General features: G+C 40.2%; 1 protein-coding gene across 1 annotated transcript in view; it reads left to right on the top strand.

The window, feature by feature from the left end:
- The first annotated feature begins 4,733 nt into the window (after nucleotides 1-4,733).
- Nucleotides 4,734-21,191, top strand: part of WIF1 (Wnt inhibitory factor 1) — a 66,688-nt gene continuing 50,230 nt past the window's right edge. Inside the window, exons 1-2 of the mRNA XM_036094129.2 lie at nucleotides 4,734-4,954; nucleotides 5,445-5,584. Coding sequence (XP_035950022.1) covers nucleotides 4,807-4,954; nucleotides 5,445-5,584 — 288 coding nt within the window. The 5' untranslated portion in view covers nucleotides 4,734-4,806. The remainder of the gene's footprint in view (nucleotides 4,955-5,444; nucleotides 5,585-21,191) is intronic.

Here is a 21,191-nt window from a genome sequence, read left to right as displayed (position 1 = left end):
CGCACTTCTAGGATGAGTGCTGGTTTCAGCCCCCTCAGGCACCTTCCCCCTCTTTGTCCCATTGCCTCTCCTCTAGTCCAAGAGTAGCAAACTCAGAAGCCTACAGAAGCCCAGCAAGTCAAGTAAATGAGTGAAGCAGGCTCAGTAGAAGAGTGTTAGAACTGTCAGAGGTGGAGCCCTGTTTTAATGGCAGCCACTACTCACACCACCACTCACACACATCCCGTTGTAAGGGGGGGATATTGCCAGATCTCTAAATTTTCCTTGAAGAAGTCATGAGAAGCCAGGAAAAGTCTTGAGAAGCTACAAATCCAAATTTTATGAGAAATCTTCTGATTTTCAAATGTCAGCCAGCCAAATGTTTTGGGATGTACTTAGGTCTTTACCTTTTCTTTTTCTTTTTTTATTTTTTAAGATTTTTATTTATTTATTTGAGAGAGAGAGAGAGAGAGAGCACATGAGAGGGGGGAGGGTCAGAGGGAGAAGCAGACTCCCTGTTGAGCAGGGAGCCCAATGCGGGACTCGATCCTGGGACTCGAGGATCATGACCTGAGCCGAAGGCAGTCGCTTAACCAACTGAGCCACCCAGGTGCCCTACCTTTTCTTTTTAACATAAACTTTATTTTTTAGAACAGTTTTAGATTTACAGAAAAATGGCAGATAGTTTAGAGAGTTCTTGTCTACCCTCATACCCACATTTTCCTAATACTGGTACAGTAGGTTGTCACAATTAAGGAACCAATATTGATACATTAATATTAATAATTTATTCAGATTTCCTTAATTTTATCTAATGTCCTTTTTCTGTTCCAGGATCCCATCTGGGATACCACATTACATTTAGTAGTCATGTATCCTTAGTCTCCTTTTGACTGGAACAGTATCTCAGATTTTCCTTGGTTTTGATGACCTTGACAGTTTTGAGGATTATTGTTCAGGTATTTTGCAAAATGTCCCTCAGCTTGGTTTTTCTGATGTTTTTCTCATGATTAAACAGAGGTTATGGGTTTTCAGGAGAAGGCCACAGAGATAAAGTACCATTCTCAAAACATACCAAAGGTACATATTATCAACATGACATATCCTGGTTGATGCTGACCTTGGTCACCCAGATGAGGTAACGTTAGGTCTCTCAACTGTAAATTCACTCTCTACCCCCCCTTTTTGTACTGAACTCTATGAAAGGAAGTCACTACTCACAGCCCATACTTAAGGAGTGGGGAGTTGTGCTCCACCTCCTTGAGGACGGTGTTTCTCCATAAGTTACTTGGGACTCTTTCAGCACAGTCTTGCATAACCAACTCCTACCTACCTTTCTGGCTTCATCCAACTGCTCCTTCTCTCCCCCAGTCCAAGCTCTCATGCTACAAACCTGTACTTGCCGGTGCCGGATAGTACCATTCTTTCTCTCATCTTTGTTCTTGCTATGGCCACTCTCTGGGCAGAGATGTCCCATGGCTTCCTCCCCTGCATGTTCAATTCCCTTTTAACCTTCAAGATTGCTCAAATACCCAGCACTCTAAGAAGTCTTTCCGGAACTCTGTCTATATTAGGGGACTTTCCTCTGTGTCCCCAAATACCCAGTGCATGTCTCCATCCTGGCATTCATCCATCTCTATGGTTCATTCTTTACATCCTCTCCTATTAGACCAATATTTTGAGAGCAGGAGGTGTCTTTTTTTTACTCGTCTTTCTATCCCCTGTGTGTATGCAGTCCATACATCAGACACCAATGTTTTTTGAAGGAATGAACTAAAAAATTTACTGAATCCCAGATATAAGATTTCTTCTTTGAATTCCCAGTCCTTCTGTCAACACCCACCATATTTTGCATTGCATTATGATTACTTGGGTGCTTGTCTTATTCATTTTAATATCTCCAATACTCTTCAAGGGCTGAGATCATGTTTTGTTTTTCACACAGTTTCGTGATTTTTTTTTTTTTTTTTTTTTGCTGCTGTTGTCTTTTCTGTAATTTTTTAGGACAGTGTCTTGCACAAAATAGGTATTTAATAAATCTTTGTGGAATGGCTGAATGAGTTAATGAACAAATAAATGAATCTGCCTAGGAATGTAGCTGATGAGAATGGATTACACAAGGAAAGGAAAAATAACAGTCTCGAAAATAAGTGATAGAATTGTTCAAAAAAAGATTTTATTTTGAAGTAATCTCTACACCCAACATGGGGTTCAAACTTATAACACCGAGATTGCCTACCCACCTTGCCAGCCAATAAATGGTAGAATTTTCATACTGAATGAGGTTGATTTGTAATACCACCTAGCACATTATTTCCAAATTTTTATCACATGAAAATAAATATTACCTTTAATACAGAAATTTGAAACATGACTGTATTCTAAATGAAAAAGCCATTTTGCTCCTTAACAACAGAGAGTCAAGCCTGATTTAGGTCTTAGGTGGCCCTTCCCCCCAAAAAAAGATACACCATGTTACTCTTGGAAATAGCTGACTGGTGTATACCATTATGTTCTTTCCTTCCCTTTAAAATCCAAGGAACTCAAATCCAAGATTTTTTTAAATAACATGTTTTTCTAACTGTAATTAAATCTAATTCTTTGTAAGTGTCCACTGCTAAGGAGAAGTGAATAGAGGGGGCCTCACTCAGAAGAAGTTGAATGAGGAGGGAATTTAGCCCCTCTTTTTCTCTACCCAAAAGTACACTTTATGAATATTTCCCACTCAGTATTTGATTATAACAGCCTGTAGAGGGCGTCCTTGCACCAAGAGCCATAGGGGTTTGAGCACTGCCAAGGAAAAAAAAGTTTCAATTATGACCACACTTTCAGGAATCAAAGAAAATGTCTGTTGTGTTTTGAAATTATCTTAATTGAGAGACAATTGCTATTAAAATGTTAAAGGGCTCTAAAGATTGCCTAACGTATGTGAATACACTATATAAAGGAATAATTACTGAAATGAAATCAAAACTAATAAAATGTTTGAACAGAGGTAAATATTTTTATTTTAAAGGAAGAATGGCTGTGAGACTTGGGACCTAATTATGATTTACTTATCAGTACGAGGTATAGTGGCTAAAAGAATGGGCTCTTAGATCAGAGTGCCTGGGGTTTGAACCCCGATTCTGCCCCTTACTAGCTGAGTCACCACAGGCAACTTACTGGGCTTTTTGGAACCCTGCTTCCCAACAGTAAAATGGAAATAATAACAGTACCTACTTAAAAGAGGTGAGGATTAAGTAAGCCTTTAAAGTACTTATAAAGTTTGACATTTCAAGTTCAAATCAGTCATAATTAGACATCTTGTCTAATTACTTTTAAAGATCAACAGTTGTAAAGTCGAAAATATTTCATAATTGGAAATACATATTTTGTTCTTTTTAGTAACTTCTCATGACCTAACATTTATTTAAATGCATGCACCAGTTCGGCTTCTCTTCTGTTGTTTCTGTTTGTTTTCCCCTCTTGAGGTGTCCACTACTCTACAAAGGACTGAGTGAAACACCACACCCTAGACACTTGATCCTTGGGCATTTGTCGCAGCATCTGGGTGCTAAAGAACAAAGAGAAGTAAACAACCCTTTTCTGAGTCTGAAATCTAAGGGTTTTTTTGAGTTTTTTTTTTTTTTAACCTTTTGCTTCCGTTTTCTTTGCGCAGCCAAGGGATTAGGCAGGGGGCAAGTTAAATCCCTTCTGCTGGGGTCGGGTGGCTATGTTCGGCTGTAGCCCACTGCCAGCCCACTACTCTTCGCATAGACAAGGCCAGAGCCTTGGTCCTGCCCCCAGGCGCCTATGATTTCAGTACCAGTACTCCAAGTTTCTGGAAACCTCGGCAAATATTAAGAGCCCTATCCCCGACAGGGTCAGGTACGCCTGCCATCCAGCGTCCAGGGAACTCTTCCCGGCGCTGCCGGGTGGGCAGGGAGAAGAGCCTCCCCAACTGTGAAAGCACCCTCTTTGCTGCCTGACAAGTGCGGAGTGGAAGCCCTGCGCCCCGAGCCAAGCCCAGCGCCTGCCATCAAGGGCACCCCTGGACGGCGGGTCGGGTTTTACACGGATGGCAACGCGCCAAGTTATCAGCGTCGAGCGGCTCAGAGAGGAATGGTAGCGGCGGGAAGGGAGAAGTGGAGGAATATGCGCCTTCCTTCGGCACCGGCATGGGGATGGAACTCGTCGTTGCCGTCGTCGCCGTCATCCTCATTATCATGACTGTCCCCGGCGCTTAATCAAGCCGTGCGTGTCAGCCCTCCCCGTTTCCCTCAGGCCCTGCCTCGCCAAGCAGGAGGCAGAGGCGAGTGACACCCCAGGGGCCCCACCCGACGCCCCTCTCCGCAACCGCCTACACCACGCGCCCCCTTCGCGCGCGCTCGCATCCGCGCCCCGCGGCGTGGACGCGGCCTCCGAGGGTCCCGCGCCGCCCGCGCGCGCCCCCTAGCGCCCCCCAGTGGCGGCCACCTGCGCCTCGCCACTCCTCGCTCGCACCTCATTCGCGCGCCCTCCCTTCCCGCTCTTCCTCTCGGGCGGTATTTAACCCTGGGGCTGTTGGCCTCGCCTGCGTGCTGGCATCTCCTGCTTTGCCAGTCTTGCGTCTCCGCCGCCCCTCTCCCTCCCGCGCCCCCTCCGCCTCCCCGCCGGCGCCCGCTCTCCCCTCCCACCTCCTCTGGCTCTCGCGGGCTCTCTCGCACCGGAGCCTGGAGGCGGCACGCCGGGCCGTCTAAGCGCGCACAGCTTTGGCTGAGGGAGGACTTACCGGCCGCAGGTTGGGTAGGTGAGGCAGAAGGAGGTTCAGCGGCGAGAGCCACCGGGAGGGCGGTCCGGAGGAGCATGGCCCCGAGAAGCGCCTTCCCTGGCGCCGCGCTCCGGCTGTGGAGCATCCTCCCGTGCCTGCTGGTGCTGCGGGCGGAGGTCGGGCAGCCGCGGGAGGAAAGCCTGTACCTCTGGATCGATGCTCACCAGGCGAGAGTGCTCATAGGTAAGGCTCCCGCGCCCACTACCTTCCCCTACCTGTGTCTTCGCTCTCTCCAGCGCTTCTGTTAAAGGAGAGATGCATGCATTTAAGTATGTTTTTACAACTTAATTTCCAAGGAAGGTTGCTCCCCTCCACCTTTTAATCGGCTATTTTCCACCTGAAAGTGTATGAACTTCTGTCTCCAGAAACCTAAGCTGATCTAGTGTTCTGATCATGCTGTTGCTAGTTTCTACAACCCTACGTTTTAGGGTGAACCCAGCGCTTGTTAGCACCCGGTGACTCCCTGTGCACTCCCTTTCCTGAAAGTATGTGTCTGTTGGCGCTGTTCTTATCACATACAGAGGAAAATTAGTTGGTACCCAGACAGGTGCTTTGTGTATAGAAATGGCCCATACCAATTCTTTAGTGTTCTTTTTAAGTGCGTTTTCTGGTTTGGATTCTTTTAAGTCTGCCTAGTTTGATGGTTTTGTTTATTTTTTTTTTTTTTAAACAGGATTTGAAGAAGATATCTTGATTGTTTCTGAGGGGAAAATGGCCCCTTTTACACATGACTTCAGAAAAGCACAACAGAGAATGCCAGCTATTCCTGTCAGTATCCATTCCATGAATTTCACCTGGCAAGCTGCAGGGCAGGTAAGTACTGATAACCAGAAAGGGTGGAGAAAATTACCTTTTAATATTTCCACCGCCTGATGGCAGGTAGAAGTAATACTGCGTAGTGTGTAGGCTGGTACATTTTTACAACTTTGAAGAGTGATTTCTCAGGTGAGTTCCAAAGCAAATAAAGAATTAACTCCTGTTTATTTAAACGTGTCACATAAACTAAAGATTCCCAAAAGAAAAAGGTAAACAGTGTTCCTAAGCTTGCTATTTTGATATGACTCCGTGTCTTCAGGCTGCTAGAGACAAATACCAACATCACTTCTTTCTATGATCATTGACATTAAAATTTAACATAATATCTATGCCAGAATAAAATATGTAAAACATATGGGGGAAAAAAAACACAAAAAACCCCATAATATCTAAAAGACTCTTTGCCATAGTATATACCAATCCCTTTTGGCATTATTTATACTCTACAACAAAATTTAAAATCTGTAAATATTTTTGACATTGTGCATTTGAAAAAATTTTTGAATGTTATTCACTGGAACAGTGTAAATGCTACATAGTTCTGGTTGAAGTTCACAACTTCAAAAAGTGTAAGAACATTTGTAAAATATTGCAGGCTATTGATATTTTAAGTACCATTTAAAATACTTTCATATGGAAAAAGAAAACTACAATATATTTTTATGGAGGACTATTCCTTTTATTTTTTAGTACATTACCATCCTTTGTATGTTACCTTTTGTACAGTTCCAGTAATACATAAATGACCTCCAATTTTGGAAAGAAAGGGAGGATAAATATTATATGAGTTTAATTTCTTTTGTGCAGTTGGAGAATTTACTCTAGAGGACAAAGGGTAAGTAATAAATTCTTTTGCTCTTTAGTTGGTAAAATGTGTCCACTATGAAAATCATTGTAATTATAATTAAAATCACATTTTCAGGTCTTTTTTTATTCTAAATTTACTTAAATGGTTATTTTCTTGAAGAATGTGATCCAGAAAACACTTTATAAAAAGTAATTATTTTGAATTGAAAAGCCACTTTGGGTCCCTCTAATTATCTGTTATATTTTGGGTGTGACCATGACCATTTTAAATGTCTTTTTTCCCTCAGGCCTGTTCTCTCATTTTTTTTTTTCTAAAATAAACCAAATCTAGGCCCATCAACACTTCCATTGTTGTAAAAAAAAGAAATAGATGTTTTGGATCCACCGGAGTTCCTAACAGGAAGGTCATCTATTCTAATACCCCCATTTGGTAGATAAGTTCACTGAGGCTCCTATTGCTCTAAAGAGATTATTCTTTAGATATATCTCTAAAGAGATTATAATTCCCTCTTCATACTTTATGGACAATTAATTTTGGAATAGTGCAAAATCAGTAATAAAGCAATGAATGGCCTTTTACCATCTCCTTTCTTTTCACCTGAATCTATCTGTGTTTGACTACTTGGCAGAGGAGATCAGTATTAATTCTGTAGTTTTAAAAAGGATATTTTCTTTACCTATACTTTTATGAATTTATAAGAACCGTTAGACGATAGCTTAACTTACACCCCCTTCCTGGCTGAAAGGGTTTGGTAACTGTAGGAGAAGCAGAAAATGTCAACGGTTCTCATTTATTTATTTTTCATATGCATTTGTCTTCTGGAGAATGGAATTTGAAGCAAAGGCTTAAATGCTATGTCATCTCCCCTGTCGCTTTATAGCATAGTGCATGTTTGCAAGCACTGACATACTGTGGAGTACAAAATGAATTGCGAATCAATCTCAGGAATGTCCCTTGTAAAGGATTAGAGAAGATATTGGAGCTAGCGTGGAGATGAAGCTTCTAGCATCTTTCTTTTGTTTAGGTGTTGATCGCCCTTGTGGATTATCTCATTACACAAGACAATGTTAGCACCTCAGTTCAGTTATCTTGCTCTTTATGCTTGGTCTGCTCTGGATAGGTTACCACAGGTAACTTCATGAACTCTGGTGTCTGTTTTAATTAGTTGGGAGGGTAAGTGAGGCAGGCAGGATCTACACAATGCTAAATAGCGGGACATTGAAAAATATTATTTACATTTTACTTATTTTACTCAATAAAGTTATGTGACTCCAGCAGGATAATTTTTGAAATGCATGGAAATTTTGAAGATGAGAAAAATAATCACTTCAATACCAATTAAGTATTTTGAAAGGCATCTCTGGCTAAAGCCAAACCACATCAAAACATCTACATGGAAAATGAAAAGTTCATTCCATTATCTAGTTATTTCATCCAAATAATATCAAACATTTAGGATTTCAACACAAGCAAAAACACACAGCTGATTAACAAAATTTTAAACTTAATATTAAAGTGTTTTGGCAACACGTGGAGAAAGTTTAACTTTAGGATTGAAGACCTAGAGGTGGTAGGTGTTATCTCCTTCCAATAAATTATTAGTCCATTAACCCAAAGTATTCTTGGGGCCATTTGAAATAACTTTTATGTTCTACTTCAAACAAGTGCAGATAAAAATTACAGTGAGATTCATTTCCCCACATCAAGTAAGAGTGTTTTGAGTATGTGAAGAATGGTGCCTGCTTGTATGTAGCTGATGCCCTGTTAGGCTTTTTGCAAGACTATTTGATTCTGATAGCAAAAAGCTTGATAGACATCCTTTAACTGGGAAATTTTACTTCCAGAAATTCATCCCAAGGAAATAATTATGGATATTAATAAAAATTTAGGTGCAAGACTGTTCCTCATTGTGCTATTTATAAAAGTAAACATGGGTAGAACTTAGAGGTCCAGTGATAGTGGCAGGAGAATGCAATGAAGCATTAATAAGAGTATTCTAGACATCAAAAAAAGAATATTCTAGACATCTACTCACTGCCATAGAAAGATATTCATGACAGATTAGGTCAACAGCCTATCACAGTATATTTTGTTTGATTCCATTACAAAATATGTAGGCAGACATAGGAATAAACATCTGATGTATCAGAGGTTTTTAATTGATAGGGAGCTAGGAAGCATTTTGAGCACATTTATGTTCCTTACATATTGGTAAATATTGCACTCAATACACTGTATCTTCAGCCTGTAACCTCTGATTCTCCAAGGTGTCAACATTAGTTACATCTGTGTATATTACATTTTTATTTTTCCACAATGAGTGTGTATTGATTTGTAATTTCAAAAACTATTTTACATTAAATGTGTGCAAAGCACTATACTTTAGAGTTTAAACTTGCATGATGTTCTACATTATAAATAATTTACTTATACTTATTACCCAGTATCATTTTTACAGCATAAATCACTCAACAAAATGGTAAAACAAATGGTTTTCATGACTGATCGTAACTACGGAGCCCAAATAATTCACTAATGCTTATCTGATTCTCACCAGATTCTTTCAAGATCCCTAAAAATCTGCCTAGGAAGGCCTTCCTATCTGAAACCAGATGACCTGACCTCTTTCACTGAAATCCTCATTTTCCATAGAAAACCCTGTCTCTACTCTGTAATCTCCCATTTAAAATACTCATTTTCTGACATGCCCCTTCTCAAGACCTTTAGATCAGAGAAGAATTTCTATTAAAGAGGTTTAGGCTTAAGGGATTTTTAGTAATTAAGGGAAAATACCCTTTATTGCTGTATATAACTTTTAATAGTTGATATTTTTCAATGAGGCATTCCTTATTCTAATTTTTCTCTAAATTTGGGACAGGTAGGGGCCATGAGTTGCCATTTTGGTTTTCTAAATGATGCACTAATTAAACATTTTATTTGGAAAATAACCCTTTCTAAAACTAATGGCTTTCAAATAAAACTTTAATGAGAAGTTTTGTTAGACAAATCTGAATTCTAATATTAGGACACTGCTGCTGATTTCCATATGAACCAATTTGGTTCAAGGCCAAAATTTTTTGTTTATATAGATCATTTAAATAGATTTTTATTTATAAAGATCATATAGACTTGATTTTAGTAACTGTAATATAATCTATCACCTGCATATAGATGCTAAGGTACTATGAATCTAGTACCCAGTTAATTGGGCATCTCTTTTTATGTTGGCTTTTTTTTTTTTTTTTTAAAGCAGTGGTGATGGATTTATGCTGAGCCATTTGTACTAGTTTTCCAAACTTCTTATGACCAAATGCCTGGATTTCTGAGATGGTTGGCAAGGGTTGGGGTGAAATTGGTGTGTATGGAATAGAAATTCTCTGGGTAAAGATAATCAGCCAGTATTAACTTCCACCCCACCACGTGGATTACCAAGCAAGCTCTAACCATTTGTAACAACAGGTCCAGATCTTAAAGTAAGCTTGTTTTCATGTATGGTGGTCACAATTCTTATAACCACTGGAAGTCAGTGATAGAGCCTCATTTTTCTCAATTGCAGGATGTTTAAAAACAAAACTGAAAAGTGTCATTGTGGATACAGGAAAGGAAGAGGAGAATTTTGTCTGGTGCCCTGGGAAGTGGGTGGTCACATGTATATTTGAGAAGAATTGATTATTGAGTTAAACTGCAGAAACATGCTCCTTTGTGTTATGTATCACCATAGAAAACAAAATACTACATATACTGAAGATGCAGTGTCTCGAGTGCAATATTTATCAATATGTAAGGAACATAAATGTGTTCTTAACCCTTCCTAGCTCCCTATCAACTAAAACACTTCTTGAATGATTTCAAACTGCCAGAAATAAGAACAATAATAACACAAGATCAAGTATAAGAAAAGCTCAAGAACTTTGCCGGGATAGTGGTGTCCTCGTGAATGACTCCAGTCTGTAGCACCCAAATTCAGCTTTAAAGTGAGGAAGGTCCAGTTGGCAAAAAGAAAAGTCAAAAACAGATCATTTTCCTGAAAACGGACTCATATTTTTGTGATTTTTTTTAAAAAGTGGAATCATTCTACTGACATGTTTCCATAATATGAACTAGTTAATCCAATTCTGTCATAATCCAGCTCTGTCATTTAAGTGCCCCTAAAGCTCCAGGTAGCTTGTTTTTGCAGTATAGTGTTTGATATGATGTCCCACTGGTCCCATTAAACTGGCTGTAGTGTGCAGTCTCCAATTTCCCACTGGACTAGTTGAGGAAAGGAGACCTGTATGAAAACGTTTCTTTCCTTCTTTTCTCCCCTGACAAAAATGAAAGAAAGGCAATAGAGAAGTGAATTTTAATTCAAGTACTTCCTGTCCCTCTTCAAAGGAACTGCCAAATACCCTTAACCATCTTCTTCTAATTCCATAAGGTATGGTAACACTGATTATTATTATTTAAGTCCCTTAATGTGTACTGTCTGCATTTTTTCCTAATGGAGTTATGATGGTTTGGGTAGTTACAACCCAAGTGGTTGCATACTTTCATACTCCTGGGGTTGGCCATCATACCTTTGCAGTGGTTTTATGTCACCAAATGGAGGAAATGCCTCAGTTTTTGACCCCTGGTCCATGGTTTCAAAGTGGGAATGTGAATATGTTTACATACTGTGGGCATGATTTTTTTTAAAGAAGGTACTCATATCAAAAACACAGCTTTAAACTTTTAATGTTTAGATTCTGCTATGCTGTGGTATTTTGCATGGTGGTGTTATGGACATGCCACTAGGGATCAAAGAGTAATTCTGCAGAGAGCCCATTTCATTTAGCAAAGCAGGCATGTGCCAGCCATCTGTTCTATCTGCTGATAGAAAACAGCAGTAAGTTTCTCAAACTTTTGCCAGAAAAAAAAAAAAAAGCCTTTATTGCTTAGAGGAGATGAGTTACAAGGTACCTTGTAAGCCACATGTGGTTCTATGGCAATTTACATGGCCCAAATGTAAACTCTGCTATGTCTTCCGTACACGGTGGTATAGAGGCGTGTAAACAAGCCCTTCACCGCTACCCTCTGTGTTTATTCCTGACTTTAAAATGCTTGCAGAAATAAAAGTCTTTTAAATTGTTGTGATGAAGTGGAAAGGAATGATATTCAATAAAGCATTTTGTCTTGGATTAAACTCATTTCATGTCAATGTCCCTGATGTGTTGTGAGAGGAAAAGTTTGGGAATTAAGAGTTTAGTGAAAATGTTCTTCATCCTGTAGCTGGATCTCTGGAGGAGACATTGGCAAGTCAGAACTTCTTTGGCTGCAATAATTTAGCCAATATGCCCCATTTGCCAGCCTGGGAGTAACTTGGTTACATTGCTGTGAACCCTTCTTGGAGAGGGGGTCATTCTCCCCTGCAGTGTTTCTCTGCCTCAAGCACTCAGTCAATCAACAAACATGGACACGGAGTCATAGAGCACACAAAGAGGAATAGGCATGGTCCCTGCCCTCAGGAAGCTAATAGTCTAGGAAGCAAATATTCATCATAGTCATCCAAATGAGTTAGAAAGTATAGGATTGGTTGAGAGCACAAAAAAGACCACTCTTTTCCCTGCCTGGAGGAACGAGAGGCGGGAGCTCTTCACTGAGCTCACTGAGCAGGTGATGTCTGAATTAATTCCTGAAGGATGTGGAAGCATTCATCAGATCAGCAAGGGAGGAAAAGTACCTTCCAAGTGGAGAGCTCAGGATGTTCAAGTGCGTGGAGGTCTTAAAGGGAAAGGCATGTTCTAGGTGATCATGAGGGGCCTCATATCCCATCTGAGAGGTCATGGAAATTCAGTGAAGGGGACGTCAAGGTCAAATAATGGAGAAGCGTTCTGGGGGAGGAGAAGAAGGTAGAAACAATTCAGGAAGATTTCTCTCTTCTCTGCTGTGAAAACAATAGACTCAACATTTTGCAGGTTTGTCCCAGGGATATATTAAGTAAATCTTTGGTTTATGTGTTGGGTGGACAGTGGCTTTTCTACAATCATCAATTAGCTCTTCTTTCTTATTAAACTTTTGGAAAACTTTGTAATGGTTAGTCTCATCTCCAGGTTAAATTATCTTTGGCAGTTAAGGTATGGAACTATTAAAAAATCGCATTTTGTGAGTGCATAGAACTTCTAAAAAAATCAATTTAATTTTCTAATAGAACTAGAACTTTGAATTTAATGTAAAAAGAAGCTTAAAAAGGAAAATAATATGTTGATTTGTGAAAGAATTGATTTAGCATCTATTTTCCACTCCCATACCTTTTTAAGTATCATAAAAGTACAATAAAGGTATAGAAATTACACTTGGCAGGGGATGCTTCCTTCTGTTTACATGATGAAAAGTGGACACTGGACATAGATGTATTTAAAATAAGCCTGCTTCTTCAAGTATTAGACTTCTGAAACTTACTAGTTAAAACTCGAAAGTCAGGGGCTCCCAGGTGGCTCAGTCAGTTAGGCATCCGACTCTTGATTTCATCTCAGGTCATGATCTCAAGGTCGTGGAATCGAGCCCTGTATAGGGCTACGTAATCAGTGGGGAGACTGCTTGAGATCCTCTCTCTCTGCGCCTACTCTCCCCTCCAAGAAACACACACACACACACACACACACTCGCACACTTTCTCTCTCTCAAATAAACAAATAAAATAAATCTTAAAAAAAAAAAAAAAAAACCTCCTAAAGTCATAGGACAATTTCTGTTCTCTTTTTTTCTCAGACATGTGGATTTTGTCTTCTTTTTGAATTTTATAGATGAATGTGATTAAAGAATCTTGAAAATTGTCAGGCATCCTTTGAAATGCATTTACCTGAATCAAACTCATAGAGCAACTATGTGTTGTGTGAGCCTGAGACAGGACAGATTCAGGATTGACTTCTTAGCTGACAATATGAGGAAGGGCATGAACATAGTTCTTGCTTGAAGGCTCTTGGCCAGAACACAGATCATGTCCTGGGGAGGCAAAACATGATTAAGGACCAATTGTCTGCCCTTGAGAAAATTAGAAGCTAACTGGAGAGGCAGATATATACAAACAGATCATCCTAATAATTGCTGGGAAGTGGTACTGTGGCAGCACTAGGACATTCTCAGCTTATAACAAGAGCACAGAGTGCAAGTAACTCCAGAGCTGAGTCTGACTATTGAGTTAGCCAAGCAAAAATGTGGAAGAGGGGATGTTTTTTAGGAAAAGGAAACAGCTTAAGGCAAGGTATAGAGACCAGAAAGACATTATCTGGGAACCAATACTTTGGTGTGGCTGGCGTGTATGTGCAAGTAGGAAGTAAAGAGGTGGACAGGGGCTAAGTCCTAGAGGACCTTGTCCAGTATGGTAGTGCATCTGGGATTTACTCTACAGACAGTGTGGGGTCAGTCTATGAAAAATTATAAAGCAGAGGACAGTAGTGTCAGAGTTATGTATTTAGATCCTTGTGTCAGGTGATGGAAGATAGTTTTGAAGGGGCTTGACTGCAAGGAGAGAAATCAAGGATAATAGGATACAAGATCAGGGATGAAGAGAAGAGAAAAATGGATTGGGGAAACATTTAGGAGATAAAAATCCAAAAATCTTGGTGTGCTAGGAATAAAGAGCATCTCACCTCCTCCACTGTCTGCTTCATTAACTTGGCAGTAGCCCTGTTAGCCTTTCTGTCCCCTACCCCCAAGCTCATCCTTCCTGCCCCAGGGCCTTTGCACATGAAGTTGTCTCTGCCTAGAATTCACTCCTGCTAGATTTCTGTGTGGCTTGCTCACTCATTTCCCCCATGGACGATCAAATGTCACCTTCTCTAACAGCTTTTCCCTGCCTCTCCTCTATAAAACAACCACCACCACCCTCATTATTCTTGAGTCTCCTTCTCTGCTGTTCATTTTTATGGCCCTTAGAATAATGATTATACCTGATTATATTTGATTTTAATTGTTCAACCCTCCCATTCAATGTAAGCTCCTGAGAACAAGGACTTTGTCTTGTTCACCATGTAACTACTCCAGGTCCTAGAACAGTTTCTGACACACAATAAGCAGTCGATAACTATTTGTTGAATGAATTAATACATAAGGTAGATCCCATTATTATTCCCATTCAATAGATAAGGTGACCGAGGCACAGAGGAGCAAGAGAAACATAGGTAGTAAGTGGCAGAGCTGGAATTCAAACCTAGACAGCGGGGATTCAGAGCCCTTGCTCTGATAAGTGCTAAATAGAGGTATGATCACAGAGTGGGAACACAGAGGAGGCAACAGCTAACTTTGGCTGAGGAAGGAGGGGAAGGCTTTGCCAGAGAAGATACAACAATTGAATTGGGACTTGAAGCTGTTTAATCAGCTGAGACAGGAGTCGGGTGTGTAGGAAGGAGGGCTGTCACAGGCAGAGGCAAAGGATCTGTGCAAGTGCATTCTGGGAGAGGCTAATGGTGCCCTAGACAGGGGCTGGATGTATGTATGCAAGGGAAATATTGGAGGTCAGGGCCGGGGGAGGGGGGTAGTATGTGTGTGTGTGAGGAGATGAGGCTGGATGTTTGGGAAGGGCCAGAAGGAGAAACAGTAAAACCCGTGGAAAGGTCACTTAACCCAATTCTTTTATCTATAAGAAAAGCAGTTTCGATTACCTCTAAATGTCTTCCAAATTCTAAAATATTATGATTCTATCTCTTAAGTGAAATATCTTCAATCATTTAACATTAATGGTAATACTTTCATTCAAATTGCAATACCTGTCTCTGTTTTTTTAAATCAAGGCAGAAAGATTCTTCCTCCAAAATTGTCTTACTGTCAAATTTAAAAAGGTTCATCTCAGAATACTCATGTATTTATTGTATGTCGATGATAATAGTCAATACTTGCGTAACACATACTCTTGGCCGGTCACTTTGCCATATACTCTCTCATCAGATCTTCACAGAAGGCCTGAGGTAGGCGCTAGTATTGTCCTCAGTTTATAAATGAGGAAACTAGGGCACAAGGAAGTCAAAATATTTGCCTAAGACCATGCAGTATATATGTTTATATACGTCAGAGATCTTCCTGTGATAACTTCTGCAATGTCTTCTCATTCAAAAAAACAACAATTCAAAGAATATTCATCAAAGCTTACTATGTGTTAGGTTCTGAGAATACAATTTTCATTGATCTAACTGCCTTCTAGGAATTCACCAGCTGGTGGTGAAGACTGGCATATAAGGCAATAATTGTGTTGAGTTCTCAGGGCCCACATGTGCAGTTGGATGGGATTTCTTTTGTTGCACAAGGTAACCTGACCAAAGTGGCAAATTCAACCTGCCTGAGTTGAAATCTAGCTCATTTCACTTGTCAAGTCTGATAGCATGCCACAGAGCCACCTCTGTCCAGAGGGGACACCTCCACCTAATTTGCACAGAGCCTTCATATGGGCTAGGTGGCCCTCATTAAATGCCCTAAGAGAAGTGCTATGGGAGCATAAAGCCAGAGGGTTTTGCCATTGATCAGGTAAATTTACAATTACTTATATTCTGAAGAAGATATCCCAGAAGAGGTAACATCTAACCTGGGTCATGAAAAATGTTCAGTAGGCAGAGAGTGGCCAAGACAGGTGGGGCTGGACTAGGTGTTTTGTGTATACTGAGTGACCCATAGGAAAGTACACAGGATTATGAATCATTGGTGTAGTTGGAGAAGGACTATCAGTCCCAGAAAGCTCTGGAAGATTATGATTTCTGTATGCCATAGTTGACTTATCTTATGGAAAATAGGGAGCATGATAATGTAGATGGTAATGTCATGTCTGCATGAAAGATAACTTTGGTGGCAGGGGAAGGGTAGATGCTGGGGTGCCTGGCTGAGGACTAGGAACCAATTAGGAAGTTATTTAAGACATTACCAGGTGACAAGAGTGTGAAAGAAGGTGGGCAGTGGGGAGAGGGAGGAAGGAGCAGATTCCGGAGATGTCAGTATAATTGACACGTGGGTGTTATGGAAATGAGGGACTAGAGGATGACTCCCAAGATGGATGGACAGATGGTTGGATAGTTACGTCTTAACTGAGAAATTAATTACAGGAGCAAGAGCAGAACAGTTTGAGGTACAAAAGCAGTGGGGTCCATTTGGTTTTGGAAATGCTTGAACACGAATTTTCTGCTGAACATTCAGATGGCAGAGTCTGGTATGAATTTGAAAACTTGAGTCTAGAGCGAAGATATGAGATGTAAAATAGAAAGACTGATTTTGGACCTTTGGGGTTTTTCTTCTGTACCTCCTTCTCTTCCTTGTTTTGACCTCAACTTGATAAATATTTGAGGACCTACCTAATGCCAAAGCTTGTGCTGAATGCTAATATATATATATATATATATATATATATATATATATATATATATATATATATATAATTGTATATGAAGATTGCCCTCAAGGAGATCAAGCTTTCCCTCAGTCTAATGTGACAACAGAGATGAACAAAACAACAAGAATGCAATATTAAATGTGTTATAATTGCAAAATGAACAAGGTGCATAACTCTGTTGGGAGAGGTATGAATTAATCTACATAGGGTTCCTGGTGTTCTTCAGGGTGTAGCCTGAAACCTGTAAAACTAATATATGCATACTTGGAACAATTTCTCTGCTCACCTTCATGGCCTTTATGTACTTGCCATAGTTGGGCCTCATGTATTCTGCCTCCTACTTGCCATTGTTATTATTATTTTTTGGAAATGAATATGCCAAATGTCGCTATAACACTAGGTGACAGAGAAAGTCATCTCTCCAGAATTAAGCGTCTAGAACTACCTTGAGGAAACAGTCTGTGTGGGCTGAAGATAGGCCTGAATAAACCTATGCCATAGGGTTTGTTAGGATGCCTCGTTCACAAGGGCTATTCAGTATTAGTCATGCATGCACCACCAGGGGGGTGATTCACATCTGAAGTCAAATCCACGCAAATTATCTCCTACTTAAGGCAATACCCAGATGGATCCCCAATACACTTGTAAAATTACTCTGATATCTGCCTTTTGAGGACTTAGTGAAGCTATTTAATTCCTGTCATTTGTAACTACAATCAATATTCCTGTTTCCAGTTGGAACTTGATTAAGACTTGGAAATTGTACTTATATTGCTGTCACTTACAGCAGTAGCCAGCAGGTGGCAATGTAAAAGTTATTTCTTTGTGGAATTTTCCACCTCAACATTTCTTAAGGCTGTGGGGGTGCTCTCTGTCTAACAGAGACCAATTTGTGGGGTACTGTGATCTGACGTAACTCATTTCAATAGACCATTTATATATGAAGTAAGTTAGAAAATAAACTCTCTCAAATTCCACTAAAAGCATTATGACTCATCATAGATTTGAGAACTCATCCTAAATAACTATAAATGTGAAAGATTTCGTTTTACACATATTTTCTATTTCTTCCTTTTAAACAATTGCTCGATTTCAGGCTGGAATCAAGCTTTGAGCATCTCTCCATATTCATCCAGTGTTTTCTTTGCCTTCCCTGGCTGTATCTTCAGGTGTCAACAGAATAGCAGGGTTAGAAGAGATCCCAGAGCTCCTCCACCCCATCAAGCCCAACGGTTTCTGAAGCATCCATGAATCGTGGTCTCTCAACCTCTAGTTGAACATGCTCCGTGGCATGAAACTTACTAGGGCAAATGTTACTGAATACTTTTAATTGTGTTACTCAGAGAAAGTTTTCTTCATAATGGGTTACCACCCACCTTCCCGCTGTAACTTGGATATCCCAAAACACTAACAGTCTGTGGGCTCCCATTTGGAGAGTTCTGCCTTGCATTTATACCCTGAAGTCCACTGATTTGTCCTCTCCATTGCAGATGTAGGGTCTCTGGTTCATTTACTCCTGCTTCTTCCCTAGTGAAGACCAGCTATTTCTGTGAGTTCTTAGAAGGACTCTGCACATGCCATCCTGGAGGGAGATGTCTTGACCTCTGCTGCTACAGTGCAGCCCTGGTGAGACCCGCCTGTCAGGTGTAGATGCAGCCTCTCCATGCTCCCCAACATATAAAGACTCAAGGGGCCACAGAGGGCTGTATTCTCCATGGGCCTCACAGTCTCATAGCAACTTGGTGTCCTGTGCTGAAATGGGGAGTCTACCCCTTTCCTCAATTTGACATTGAACGTTGCCACCTGGCACCGAAAACAGCATGACTTAAGACCCTTGACCCCCACTGGACACCAACATTAATTTCTTGCAGCCCATGTCCCCACACACCCCCAATTTCCTCACCTCCTTCCCATGAGCAATTTTGCATTTCTTCAACCTTGATTCCTAAATATGTAGCAAAAGTATAAAATGATCACAGATGGCATTTACTGGTACTCTACTCTTTATATTCTGATGAGAAGAGAGTTCATTGCTAGAATTGGAGATTACTTCTAGAATTGTGAAATCATCTTTTAGTTTATAAAACTTGTGTGATAAACTAGAGAAGGAGAGGAAAAGGGAGGAGGGGAAGAAAAAAGGAAAATAACTAACACTTATTATGGTATTCTATGTGCCAGTCATTGTGCTAATAATCACTTTTCATCACTGTCTAGTTTAATTCAACAACCTAGGAAATAAGTGCTACTACTATTTCCATTTTACAAAAATGGCAACTGGGTCACAAAAAGGTAATGCAACTTGCCTAAGGTCACACAACTAGTGAGGAGTGGAGCCAGGACTTAAGCTCAGGTAATCTGACTCCAGAATCCATGACAAAACAGCAACTTGAACTCTTTAAAATAGAGATTTTCCTGAATCGGCACCTTTATTCTTTAGACATTCTATTGCATGCACACCATGTGCTATGGAGCATGAGTTAGATAAGGACCCTGACCAATAAGAGCTTTCACTGTTAAAGGAGGCTAAAATAGCATGGCTTTTGTAAATATTAAGTTGACTCACTTGAAACTGTCATTTTTAGTAGGTTAAAATAGCTAAATTTCATGTGATTTAATCTAATAATAAGAACTGACATTGATTAGATATTTACTATGAGCCAGCAGCTATTCTAAGTAATTTATATGGATTATCCCATTTAATTCTTGGACCAACTCTGTGACATGAAGATACTATTTTTATCTCCATTGAAACAAATGAGAAGACTGAGGTGTGGAGAAATTAAGTAACTTGCCCAAGATCATACCTTAGTCATCTGCAGAGCCTGGGTGTGAACCCTGGCAGTCGGATGCCAAAGTAGGGATATGGATGTATATATTGTTTCAACTCTGTGTTATACAAGAGTAAGCCAATCTGTCCAGCCAAATCAATTTTTAATGAAGCAGCTTCATTGAGAGAGTCCTACCTTACAAGGCAAATATCAAATTAACTAAGTCAAGATCTAGTTCAGAAGCTAAATGAAACGAAAACAAAGTCCATTTGACTCCAAACGGGTGGAATGTCTCTGGTTCCCAAAGTTTGATCATTAAATGTATCTGATTTCTTGGGTATTTGCAGGCTTGAATTTGGAGAGTTTTCATTGCCTATCCTATGTTGTCTGGGGTTTGAGGGAACATTTACTCATAAAGTGAGGGAGACAGTGCAAATTGGTACAGCTCTCTTGAATTAAGGTAAGAGATTTCTATCACTCTGCTAATAGCAGTGACACCTTTCTATATCGCACTTAATAGTTTAAAACATGCTTTCATTTGTTGCATTGAGTTCACTCAATCCTCCTAATAACTGTGAAAAGTCAGGCATTGCTGACATTGTAGATAATTAAATATGAGGAATAACTGTGATAATTTGCGATGAATGGCCTTTAGCCCAATGTGAAATAATTGAAATCTGATCTTTAATAGCTGTGCATTCTTCTATGATGCATGAAAAGATTTGTGTTTGTGATTTTATAGAAATACATTTGCTTTTTGATAAAAATAAAGGCCATTCAATAAATACTATTTAAATTATAAGGAACCATTTTCAGTGGAAAATGTAAGTGGATTACCATTCCATGCCATGGTAAGTATAGAAATAATTACCCTTCATCTGTTTTCATACTTGGTATTTCAGATATTTGTTGCCATCAATTCCTTGAGAAACTCTGCATAGCCAAGACTTTTCTAGAATGGTATTTACATGATTGTAGAAAGCTGCCCCCTTAATATAAAACCCTTCAAGTTAAGGGAGGTGATTGAATCTGCCCCTTTGAGAGGGACATGGGGCCAGGACTAGGGTGAGTGAGATAAGTGAGGCACTCAGGATGCTTGTGTGAACCTAGGAGTAAGTCCTCCATAAATTTACATTCTGCATACCTTGATCACCTCCCCCTGGTCCAGGCCCTGACCAAACTGGAGAACATGATGTGTGATGGTTCATGCTCTGTGTCCCCTTGACTGGGCCACTGGGTGCCCGGAAATTTGGTCAAATATTATTCTGGATACATCTGTGAGGATGTTTTTTGGATGAGATTAACATTTGAATTGGTAGACTGAAGGCATATGGCACCCCCCAGTGTGGATGGGCCTCATCTGATCAGGGGAAGGCCTGAATGGAACAAAAAGGCTGACCCTCCCACGAGCAAGAGGGAACTCCTCCTGCCTGACTGCCAGCAAACTGAAAACACTGGCTCTTCTTGGGTCTTGAGCCCGCCTGCTTTCACACTGTCTCTCCTCAGTCTTCAGCTTGTCAGCTGCAGATCTCGGGCTCACCAGCCTCCATAATCACATGAACAAGTTCCTTATCTATCTATCTATCTATCTATCTATCTATCTATCTATCTATCTGTCTATAATCTATCCTATTGATTCTTTCTGGAGAGCTCTAACACACTGTTTTCTGTCTTAGCTGCCTAACAGGAGGAGAAGTTACT

Source organism: Halichoerus grypus, chromosome 6 (assembly GCF_964656455.1).
Source record: "Halichoerus grypus chromosome 6, mHalGry1.hap1.1, whole genome shotgun sequence".
NCBI classification, from domain to species: domain Eukaryota; kingdom Metazoa; phylum Chordata; class Mammalia; order Carnivora; family Phocidae; genus Halichoerus; species Halichoerus grypus.
Note: the sequence above shows the minus strand (reverse complement) of the source record. Positions and strands in the feature narration are given on the sequence as shown.